This window comes from Sinocyclocheilus rhinocerous, unplaced genomic scaffold, assembly GCF_001515625.1.
Source record: "Sinocyclocheilus rhinocerous isolate Xijiao unplaced genomic scaffold, SAMN03320098_v1.1 scaffold1255, whole genome shotgun sequence".
Taxonomy (NCBI): domain Eukaryota; kingdom Metazoa; phylum Chordata; class Actinopteri; order Cypriniformes; family Cyprinidae; genus Sinocyclocheilus; species Sinocyclocheilus rhinocerous.
This window is the reverse complement of record NW_015644619.1, coordinates 294-12,421: the sequence shown is the minus strand read 5'-3', so window position 1 is coordinate 12,421 and position 12,128 is coordinate 294. Positions and strand designations below refer to the sequence as shown.

The window sequence follows — 12,128 nt, the reverse complement described above, 5'->3', positions numbered from 1 at the left end:
TTTTTGTCTTTGTGTCTTAGTCATCCATCATCTGCACAACAGACAGGTGCTAAACATACAGAAACATTTTAGAAACTAGCTGTAACATTGTTCTTCATCTTCAGTTCTATTGTCATTGTCAAGATAATGAAATACAGTTTAACCAGAACTGCAAAAACCATATATATATTACTTACATAATATCATGGTGCAAGAAAGTATGAAAAAAAAAAAAGATTTATTAAATGGGGATTAACTGCTATGAGTTTTTATGAGATTTCAACTTGGGGTCTGACAAGTTATCATTTGATGATATAAAATGTTTCAAAAAGATAAAAATATTAAATTGATTAGCATCAACCAAAGCTAAGCTGGAGTAGTAAAGCTGAATGTTTTAAGTGTCCTGTCTACAATTATGTATAATGTAAAATTATAATGTAACGCACATGTACATCAATTATATTTAATGCCGTTAATATTACCACATTAAGCAATTAAATCTATTAATATGGTAAAATATACAATACACTCAGGGTTGTTTTTGTTTTTTTTTGGTCAACATGGCAGATAAAGTGTTCAGTTTGTCATGTGATCTCAGTATGTGCTGTAAAATATTGATATGCTTGGAGTCTTCATTTTATGTGAGTGAGTAGACATTAGAGTACGGAGAGTACAGAAAATCAGTTTTCATTGTCTCCTGCAGCATTTCTAGGAAACTAGTTTTTTTTTTATAATGACCCTAAAGCAGTGTTGGGGTCAGCGCCAGCTCAGCCACCCCTATGACGCACCCTGACCCCTAACTCCACCCTCTTAAATTTGAGCAGCAGTAATGGGAAGATTGGATCATTTTACTGAATTTCATTATGCAGAATGAACAAATCTTTCTTGAAGTAATTTGAGCAGAGTTAGCATACACTGTTAAGTGTAGCAAATTTAACCATTGTGAATTCTTATTTACATCTCCTTATGCCTGGAGTTGATTTCCAACTGAAGAATACATTTTTAAAAATGAGAATTCTACCCTCATCAATTTATTGTAAATCTATATTTAAATCAGGCATATTTCTCAGTGCTCAGGATATATACAGTACATATGGATCCAAGAATCCTAACTCTGGTCATACAGCTTAATCAATATATATCCCAAAATTCAAAGTTAGCTTACAGAAGAGGACACCTAACGATATTTCAGTTTTTACAACAGAATTAGTCACTATCCTTTTAGCCCTTGAATGGGTAGAGGAAGGTCAGTCATTGAATATGGTAATATGCTTAGATTCATAGTCTACATCACAACCAAATATAGTTTATAAAATCCTTCTAAATTTCCTTAAATTATAGAATATGGGAAAAATGTTAAGATTCATGTGAGTACCTACACATCTGGGAGTCCAAGAAGACAAAGTAGCTGAAGATCCAGCAAAATAAATGTACTAAGCAAGACTGGTTAAAGGGAAACAACACAATAATAACTGGTTTAAATTATTCTTTATCCAGAATAGGAAAACATGAAACAGGACTATGTAACTCGAAATAAAGAATGCAAAAGAAGTGCTGCACGGGGTATAGGGTTCTTGTCTCGGTGCTCTTTGGGTGCAAGGGATGATTCAACTCGTAAGAATAATAGTAGTCCAAGGCACTCGAATCTTATTCAAAAAGTTTTAAAAAGCCTTTATTTCATCATGGCTATAAGTTTTAAAAACCAGGTGACCAGGACTATGTAACTGTTGAACATGTGCTTCTATTCTGTGTCACATATGAAGCAGAAAACATAACGTCACATTGCAAAATGTACACAGTGCTTTATTAAAATATCTCAAAATAACAGCTTTAGATGAAAGGATTTAAATATCATATGAACGTACACTGTTAAGTAATCGGACAGTTTGTTTGTTGGTTTTTCTCACTTTCATTTGGCACTCTACACTCCTGTCCAATTGGTGGCGGTAATGCACCATGAGCAGGTTTGCCAACCGCCAAAAATCTACAAGAAGAAGAAAAAGAGCAGAATCAACACTTCAAGATGTCGTCGCTGAATGACAGATCAGTTTGGGATGAGGTGGAGGTCTGTTTTATGGTTTTTTTTGGGGGGGGGTGTTCTATACTATTTTCCAAAACTGGTAAATATAGTACATATGTGCAGAAAAAAGTATTAGGAGAGACGTGTTTAAATGGTGTTTCAGCACCGGCTTTGGGTCTGATGGCTTTCTGATGGAAGAGCATAGCATGACACAGTGAAATTCACTTTGCTTCATTCAGTCTTTATAAGTGTGTTCATTCACCCGTACGATCATTCATGTTAGAGAATGACAGAACAACTTCAAATTTTTATTCGGTCTAAAATTTCTAAAAGATCGCAATGCATCTTTAGTACAAGTGTGATTATGGCTTGCTAGGATAACGTTAGCAGCGTGAGCTAATGGTGATCAATGGAACTGAAGCTTCCTGCTGCTCGTATTCAGTTTAAACAGGAGATGTTGTATGAGTATTGCTACTCATTGTAAATATAGTGTATCTGACGCTTATGAGTTTAGAGGCTGGAGGACTTTAAAACAGAACGTATATTCAAACATGACTCCTCTGTTATATTTTATAGGATGGCATCGGCGAAGAAGTCCTTAAGATGTCCACTGAGGAGATTGTTCAGAGGACTCGTCTTTTGGACAGTGAGATTAAGGTAACCTTCATACTGTGATTCACATTTAGTGTGCTGATGATTGTTTTCAGTGTCTGCATGCAGTTCTGTACCTCATTATGATGTTTATGATTGCAGATCATGAAGAGTGAGGTTCTGCGTGTCACTCATGAGCTGCAAGCCATGAAAGACAAGATCAAGGAAAACACAGAGAAAATCAAAGTGAACAAGACTCTGCCCTACCTCGTCTCTAACGTCATAGAGGTAAAATATGTCCTCTTTATTTTAGACATCTTATTTGGTGTGTCAGAATGGGACATAAGGACACTTTTTGGTCCGCATCAGTATGTGCATGAGATTTAAAGTTTGTATGTGTTGTGTGTTTGAATGGAAGCTGCTAGATGTAGATCCTAATGACCAAGAGGAGGATGGAGCCAATATTGATCTGGACTCGCAGAGGAAGGGCAAGTGTGCCGTCATCAAAACCTCCACACGGCAGGTGAGTCAATTATGTTATTTGAACAGCTTCAGCCTTGTTTTTGTGTGGCCATGAATTTCCATCATGCTTTCTTTTCCTTCATCACAAACATTTTCCTTTGTGTGTGTGTGTGTGTGTTTTAATACTGATTCGTGTTTTGAATTGTTTTTAGCCAGTTTATCTTAGGGGCTAGCAATATAGAAAAAATATCATATCAGGATTCTTTTTCAGGAAAATCACGATTCATGATTTTATCACGATTCTTTGTCATGTCGGTTTTACTATTTTGCAAGGTGTCTGAGCAGTACAGCCAAACTAATTTCTCTATTTTAAAAACAAAGCCGTACAAATAAAAAAGAATGGCAGACATTTAGGCCAAAGTGGGCGAAGATAAAAATGTTTGTCATTATCTTCGTTATTAAAAAATAAGAACAAAGATTCACATTACAAATACACATAATATACAAATAAACAAACAGTGCCTTATTTTTCAGCTACAGTTGGTGTAGTTAGCAGTAGCATTCAAGAAATTGAATGAACAAATATAAAAATAAAGCACGTTTCACTGTATAAATTATAGATTGATTCTTATTAAAGCAACTGTATTAAAGTTCTTCAGTCAAGAGCAGTTAGTGATTTTTCTCTTTGTTTAGTTATTTTATTAACATTAAAGAGAGAGTTCACCTAAACATGAAAATTATTTTATCATTTGCTCACTCTAATGTTGTTTTAAACCTGAATGAGTTTCTTTCTTCTGTTGAACATAAAAGTTATTTTTTTAAATGTGGGAAACCAATTAGTTGCTGGTCCCCAGTGACTTCCGTAGAATTTTTTTTCCCTGCTATCAAAGTCAGTGGGGATCAGCACAAGAAAGAAATTAATACAGAAATTGGGACAGCGTGAGAGTGAGTAAATAATAACAGAATTTAAATTTTTGGGTGAGCTATCCCATAAGCGGTAGCATGTTTAATACTATTAGTCTGCTGTCACTTTAAGACCGGCTAGCATCCATTTTTCTTTCAACTCTTTACTTTCACTTTAGACATAACCAATTGTGTTTACATGTAAACCTTGTGTGTGTTGACAGTATTAGCACTATCAGATGCGAAAGATAACTTGGTCAGTAATAATCAGGCACTGTTTGACAGGCTTTTTAGTGTGCGCACACTTCAGGCACGCAAATGAAATGGATTTAAAGGCTTTAAAGAACATGCAAATAATATAATTGATCTTAATGGTTTTATAGTGTATGACATAGTACTATAATTGCAGACCTATTTCCTGCCTGTGATTGGTTTGGTGGATGCTGAGAAACTGAAACCTGGTGATCTTGTGGTAAGTGAGGATTAATTTCCCTTTACGGACTAGTTCAGGATATTCACAACCTTAAATAATGTTGTTTAAAAAGTATTTTCCCTAGAAACATGTTAAATTTGCTTCTGCACCTTTTCACAGGGTGTGAATAAAGACTCTTACCTGATTTTGGAGACTCTACCCACTGAGTATGACTCTAGAGTTAAGGCTATGGAAGTGGATGAGAGGCCTACAGAGCAGTACAGTGACATTGGTGGCCTTGACAAGCAGATTCAAGAGGTAATGAAGGAGATCAATGACCGTATTGTAGACAAAATATTAGTTGATTTATTTTTTAACTAACTGCTTCTCTTTTTGCAGCTGGTGGAGGCAATTGTTCTGCCCATGAACCACAAAGAGAAGTTTGAGAATCTGGGGATCCAACCACCAAAGGGAGTTCTGATGTACGGACCACCAGGCACAGGAAAGACCCTGCTGGCCAGAGCCTGTGCAGCCCAAACAAAGGTGCAGTGTCTCTGAGCAACAGAGAACCATCAGTGCTAGGGCTGCATGATTTGGGGGGAAAAAATCAGTCTGATGTGTTTTTTTTTTAATTTTTTATTATAAAATTATGATTGCTATTGCTTACTGTTGTAATATTTCACAGAAAAATTGGTGTTTAAGAAAAAAATTATTATTTTACAGTACAATTACCAGTAACAGTATTACTATTTCTTCATTTTCAAATGTTAAAAAAATCTAACTTTTATTTTGATGCAAAACTGCAGGGACCATTAAAGCGTCTCATTTGTTTACAACAGCCGATTTATAAGCCCTTCTAGCTACAAGTATTGTTTGGTGCATGTTGCGTTCCCAAATACAGGTTAAAAGCGACCCAAACTCAGAGCAGGTGCTGCTCCATAGTCCCTCACGAAATCTATCTCTGCCTTTACTGCAGACCGAGCCTCTCTGAGACACTGAAAACACGATCATGAGCTGCTTTCGTGCAATAGTGCTTCACTCTGAAACACGCAGCAAATGTTGATTTAATTTAATTGCATCCTTTGCGATTTGCAGTTATTAACCCTTTGACACTTACAATCAGTGTATTTAGAGAGTGCGTGACTTGAACAGATAAATGAAAGTCTGCTTTTGCGCTGGTGCTCAGCCGCTTGTCTTATATCACTGTTCAGCGTTTTCAATTATGTAAAGTTTATGTTAGGTTTCAGACATTAGTTCTAGTAAAGGATTCATAGTTGGTAAAAATACAATGTTTTTGGAAATGGCTATAATAATGGAAAAAGAATTGTTCTTAATAAAAACTATAATAATTTGTTTAAAAATGACCCTGATAAAATGGAGTTCCAAGGTATAAATGTATGGTCATCAACTAAAACAATACCAGTTTTTATACCTAAAAAAAAGTTTACATAGGCAATTTTAACAAGGACCTATATGGCAAATTAAATTAAGCTGACCTAATGATATGCAGCACATACATGTTTGTTACATAATGTGATTAGAAAATAAATTAGTATGACGTATATTCCCAAAAACTGGTGCTGTTAGGATTGAAAAAAAATAAAAAATAAAAATTTGAAGTAGCTTTGTGAAATTTTCAGGGGTCATGTGCTCCAGTAATGATCAAATTCTAAAAATAGCCCTTATTATGATGAGTAATTCAATTGATTTATAGTGTGCCCTTTTGGGGGTTCAAATAACGCTAATTTGGCCTGAGCAGAAATTGAGATTGACAATAATGATCTTTAAAATAGCATCATATGACCCCTTTAAATTAAGCTGACCTAATGATCTGCAGCACATACATGTTTGTTACATAATGTGATTAGAAAATTAATTATTATGAAGTATATTCCCAAAAACTGGTGCTGTTAGGTTTGAAAAAAAAAATAATAATAATAATAATTAAAAGTAGCTTTGTGAAATTTTCAGGGGTCATGTGCTCCAGTAATGATCAAACTCTAAAAATAGCCCTTATTATGATGAGTAATTAAATTGATTTATAGTGTGCCCTTACCATAAAATATTTTTTCTTTGCCAATGCATCTCACAAAGCATATATAATACATTTGCCTTATCCAATAATATTAAATAAATATATAAATAAGGGCCAAAACAGCACGTTTTTCTCCCAATCAAAAACCTCATCTGACATCCATTGAAGTCCCAGAATACATAATACAAATAATAAAAAAGCTAATTGTGAGAAAGCTTAAAATAAACAACATATGTGTTTGTTAAATAATCATAAATAAATAGATATATATAGTCATAATTGAGAGAAATAAAGTTACAATTGTGAGATATGAAGGCAAATTTATGAAAAATAATCACAACTGTAAGCAGGGACATCAGGCACTACATTTTTTTTTTTTCTTTTTTTTTTGAGGTGGTATTAGCATTGTGGTTAAGTCCCTGGACTTGGATGTCAGTTGTGTGACAAGTTTGATTCCAAAAAGGGGAAGCACATGTGTACTAAAAAGTACTTCAGTCATTCATATGCTTTAATGCAAGATACAACATGTCTGACGATACCTGACAAAAAGAGATTTTTGTTTGCAAAGCAGAATCTGAATCAAAATTACACCCTTTAATGCACAACTTGTGTTTTTTCTTATGGGAGTAGTCATTGCTCCTGATTGTTGTAATTGCATGTTACCTAAATGTGTATTGTTCGCTTTTGTGTTAGGGTATGATTGCTCTGCGCCATGGGGCCACTGAACTTAACCATGAGGACTACATGGAGGGCATTCTGGAGGTGCAGGCGAAGAAGAAAGCCAATCTGCAGTACTATGCTTAACCCAGTGGAGGTGTGTGTGTGTGTGTGTGTGTGTGTGTACTGATCCTGCTGGGATCCAGTACTGTTCTGAGTAATTACCTGGTTCTGATGGAGACAGATCAACTGAAATCAGACTGGACTGCCTCACAGTGATGACTTATGGAATATTTCTCAATTAACCTCTGTTTGTCTTTCAGTTCATTAAAACACAAACCTTTTTTCCATTATTTGTGCGTTTTCTATGAAGGTGTCAAGTGTTGTTTCTTTATATCTCCACAGTTTTTCCTGTTTTATTAATAGTGATGGGAAAACCAGTAGTGAATAGTCCTAGTTTTGTATTCAAGCTCTTCTATTTGTGTAATTTCTGCACCACAAGTGTAAAATGTAATTGCAAAAGTGACTGTTTACAAACGCTCTCAATCTGCCATTGCTCATACAGATAGTCCCACCCCAAATTCATACTATTGGTTTTGACAATGCTGCTGTGTCAGGCTGGTACTGGTAGAGATCCTCAGACAAACAGCAGTGTTTTGATAGTGCTGAGGTGTTTAAACCTTTCGCAGGAATCAATCAATTGCTGTTTTTTTTTTTTCAAATTTTATTATATACATGTACATTTATAAATACAATAATACATGCCTGCTGATCCTGAAAGTCACTGGCTATACAGGCTCTCAAAGTTTTGTTACATGTAAAAATGATTGTACAGAAGGGCTAATATAATACTTAAGCTGTTCATAATTCAACAACATGGCCACACTGCGCAAACAGTTTGAATTGCATCCTAATGTTGGGAGGTGCAGCTGTATTTTATCTAAAACATGTAAGCTCCTCTTCACTTTTCAGGCATAATGTCATGGGAAATCCTTCACTGGATCCTGTCTGTTTATCAGTTCCCACACTGGCATCTTGTTTTCTTGAGGGGGTGAAGTTCATGCTAAATCTCGCAGATGAATGGAAAGAATAATCTGAGTCCTCTTTAAGAATTTTCCACAGAAACAGTTCAGCTCTCTCACTGAGGCTGTTTGCCAAATGATTCTCTCTTTATTGCTCTTCTTTACTAACTGTCACTTCATGTGTTCCAGATGGTATTGGTGAACTTTTGTGGTGTTCATTCTCCTCTCCTCCCTTCTGATCTCTGTATTTAACCCATACGCACACAAGCAGACCACTGCAGTGCTTCCGGAAAGCTGGATCACAGCAAGCGTACAGCAGAGGGTTTAAACAGCTGTTCCCGTAGCCCAAACAGATGGAATATGGATGGGCTGCCACCAACCACTGGTCAAAACTGCAAGAAAAAGGAAGGATGCCCAATTCCACCATAGCGGAGAGTGTCTTGTTGGTGTGGAAGGGTAGCCAGCAGAGGAAGAAGGCTAGCACAAGGGTGATAATGATACGGAGGAGCCTGCGTTGGCGTGTATGATCAGGGCGCGGGCCTAGGCTGAAGTGTTGGGAAAGAAGGCGCCCCAGCCAGCCATAGCAGAGCAGGAGCACTACAAGAGGTAACAGGAAGCCAAGCAGAGTTGATTTTAATCCTAAAGCTGCTGACCACATCAGCTCTGCCTGCTCAGAAGCTGCTGGGTTCAGCTCACTTGAGATCAAACTGGAGTAGTCCATGTCACACAAACAGGAGGACGCATGTCCATCCTGCCCATCGCCATCATCTCCCTCTTCCAAATCCACCTCCCTAACAGTCCGCAGAAGCAGAGCAGGAAGTGCCAGGATTCCAGCTGCCAGCCAAACACTACCCACAATCCACTTGGCGCGTGTGGTTGACCGTCCCTGCTTTGAGCCGTTGCCACGCTTTCGTGTGATGACGCAGTAACGCTCCACGCTGAGCCCAGTCAGAGAAAACACGCTCGCATACATGTTCAGTGCCACAATGTAACTGCTCACCTGACACAGAACTTGGCCAAAGGGCCAGTGGTAGCCCAGCGCTGTGTATGCCGCCCACAACGGCAGGGTCATGACAAAGGCCAGGTCAGCCAATGCTAGACTGGCTATTAAAGACTCTGTTACTGTACGAGAAGATGTAGGGGAGGGGCAAGGAGATGGATCGGGGGTCTGGGAAGATTTGGAACCGCTTACAATCCTCCCACGGCCTCTCGCTCGGCGGTCCAGGTACACCCATAGCACCAAGCCGTTACCCAGGGAGCCCACGACAAACACCAGGAGGTACACGCTTGGAATCAGCACCCAGGTTGCAGACCATTCTCTGTAGTCGCATGAGGGAAAGGGAGAGGGTGAAGGGAAGGGCAGAGACCCGGACATCTGAGAGCCACACACTTGCACCTAGTGTAAAAAGCAAGTGGATGACATGAGCAGGAAAGAGAACTTCTCATATAATTTCTGGTTATGTCACATACATTCTCAACCCTTAAATAACCATCTTATACACTGCCTGGCCAAAAAAAAAGTTGCACATGCTAATATTTTGCTGGATCACCTTCAGCTTTGATAACGTGGTGCATTTGTTTTGGCATTGTACTCTGTATCCATGGTTTTCTCTTGATCTCTCTCAACGTCTTCCCTCTCCCAGAATCGAATGCTTTTTTTGTGTCTCACCTACTGAGAAGTGTCTCTTTAAATACCCTCTCCTCTTTGTGTCCATTCCCTTTTCTGTTCTGTCCTCCTCCTTTCTCATAGGACCACCCTGTAGCAGATTTGTGAGATCTCCAAATAGTCCCCCTGCTCTTTAACAGACTGAGTAAACTCAGAACACCTCAGGCTTGAAAGAAGCTTTATACACATGACAATGTCTTTCACCGTAGCAAACAGCATACCTCTGTCCCAACACTACCACTACATACACAACGTTGTATTAGCAAAGTATGCATTCTTACAAATAATGGGTTACCTAAAACATTGGGAGATCAGAAAATCAGAGACATTATGTGTGGCCCAATGTTGTACTGACTGCGTTCACTGAATCACACTGGAGGGTGATTTTATACCAAGACAAGTGAGAGTTAGACATGTACATTAGCATACATTTCTATATCAGCACATGCCTGAAGAGTTTGAAACATCTTTGCGTAAAAAAAAAAAAAAATCCTATGATTGGGAATTCATTTTATATACCGTATAATCGCCATATATCTACATTTCTGAAGCTCTAAAGTAACAATTTCCCATCAATTTCATGCTGCTAAGTTCAAAGAATACAATGAGGTACTTGCTATACTTTATAATTTTCTGTTAAGTCTTATTTCTGAATGCTTCTTCCAAAATTGGTCTGGACAAGAGACTTACAAGAAACTTTCATATGGTGGGTTGCAGAAAATAAACAATAAACATGCCATATCAAACATGGCAAATTGAATGTAAAATACGATGTTAATATGTTTGGAAACATATCTTAGATTATAATAGATTATCCCATAAATAATCAGTCTCACATAAGCTCGTGCACATTTATGTGAACTGTTCACCTGCCTCAGTTTAACTAATAAATTCATTGTGTTGGTTCTGTTTGAACTCAGCTGCATGTCTGAGGTCCTGTTTGAACTGTTTGAGTCTTGTGTTGTTTCAACACTTCCGAAACTCAGGGATTCCCTATTGTGGGCTTTGTGTGTTTTTGCATGTTGACACTCTCAATAAGAATGAAAAAGGGAAAGTCTTTTGTCTTGAAGAAAATCTTGACAACAGGACAGGAGTCAACAGGACAACTATTTATGATGCTACGCAATGACACTGCAAATATTTAAAAATGCAACTGTGTAAATTTTGTTTTCTCAAACTAATAGTAATGAACACGTGCAGAGGACAATAGTCAGGAGATGAGATGTTGCTCACAGAGACTTTTATTAGCAGTGGTAGAAGCAGATGAAATTTCCTGTTTGCATCTCCATTTGAACTAGTCTAGACCAATTACTCAATAAAACAAAAAACATTGAGCCAGTGGGAGGCCCACCCTAAAGATTTTGTCCAGTGACAGCCCTGGTTACTGCATAGCATATGTAGAATATAGACTTCACATCATCCTCAGTGCCAGAGAGACGTTCATAGATTGTTCTCCTTGTTCCTAATTGATCTCGTCTGCACAAATAGTGAGGGTCTATAAAAAGGTCATGAGGTCATATATGAGTTAAACACACACTGTACCAAAAGCACTGGGTCAAAATATAAATTGTCTATCACTGATTGTACAAAAGCAGAACTATGTACCATCTCTTGCATCAGTGTCTAATAACTCCAACCAGAAAATAATTGATAGACCATATGAAAATGATGCATTTTAGAGCCATGCATAATTGGAGATGTATAATCATTAAGTGGTACAAGATTAGTTCTTATTTTAAAATTTGCATACAATATAAATAATTGTGTATATCCCATTCTTGTACTCACTGTAACCTACTTTATATTTGCATGCCTTTAACGATTTGTATCGTGAAAAGCGCTATACAAATAAACTTGAATTTAATTTAATTTAATTTAATATATATATATATATTATATATATGTATATATAATTGAGTTTCCGCCAAAATCAGTTTTGTATCTGGTCGGTATTGAAAAGTCAATTCGCATTTAATTTTACGCAAAATGCGATATCCGCCGAGTTATTCTGTCATGTTTTCTCCCTTTTTTTCCAAACCGCGACAAACGCCAGTCTCCCTTTTCTGCAGAATGCGATATATCCGCTCAACCAATCACAGCGCACCATTCCACGCACTCTGACAGTAATGGCGGCGCTTTGAATACACCCGGCATCCTATTTTTCCTTCCTCTTTACAACTAGTTTTAACGTGAAATAAACATGAATGAACATCTCACGCCTCATGTAATCGCTCAAGCAGTGTTTCAACCGCGGAAAGACGGCAATAAAACAGCTTGTAAACAAAATGTCACGTAGCATTTAATTTGACGCAGACAGTCATCAGTGTCCACAGCTCGTTAGTGCGTTATAAATGAAGTCTAGAGAAGAGCATTTCAAGAGA

At 37.5% G+C, this 12,128-nt stretch overlaps 2 protein-coding genes across 2 annotated transcripts; one reads left to right on the top strand and one right to left on the bottom strand.

The window, feature by feature from the left end:
- Positions 1-1,972: 1,972 nt before the first annotated feature.
- LOC107758446 (26S protease regulatory subunit 6A-like) lies at positions 1,973-7,206 on the top strand. The gene is made up of 8 exons (XM_016576180.1): positions 1,973-2,044; positions 2,576-2,656; positions 2,753-2,878; positions 3,009-3,113; positions 4,365-4,427; positions 4,548-4,685; positions 4,767-4,910; positions 7,096-7,206. Exons 1-8 carry the CDS (start codon positions 2,003-2,005, stop codon positions 7,204-7,206), a joined length of 810 nt encoding a protein of 269 aa, XP_016431666.1. The 5' UTR covers positions 1,973-2,002.
- An 829-nt stretch (positions 7,207-8,035) lies between these two features.
- Positions 8,036-9,648, bottom strand: LOC107758451 (apelin receptor B-like). Its single transcript, XM_016576184.1, has one exon. It carries the CDS (start codon positions 9,454-9,456, stop codon positions 8,230-8,232), a length of 1,227 nt encoding a protein of 408 aa, XP_016431670.1. The 5' UTR covers positions 9,457-9,648; the 3' UTR covers positions 8,036-8,229.
- Positions 9,649-12,128: the final 2,480 nt, after the last annotated feature.

What these genes read in the sequence shown, in the direction of transcription:
- LOC107758446 (XM_016576180.1), top strand. Translation starts at nt 2,003, where the DNA reads ATGTCGTCGCTGAATGACAGATCAGTTTGGGATGAGGTGGAG. An exon ending in TCGTCTCTAACGTCATAGAG is followed by an intron (nt 2,879 to 3,008) that starts GTAAAATATGTC and finishes TTTGAATGGAAG; the next exon opens with CTGCTAGATGTAGATCCTAA. An exon ending in TCAAAACCTCCACACGGCAG is followed by an intron (nt 3,114 to 4,364) that starts GTGAGTCAATTA and finishes CTATAATTGCAG; the next exon opens with ACCTATTTCCTGCCTGTGAT.
- LOC107758451 (XM_016576184.1), bottom strand. Translation starts at nt 9,456, where the DNA reads ATGTCCGGGTCTCTGCCCTTCCCTTCACCCTCTCCCTTTCCCTCATGC.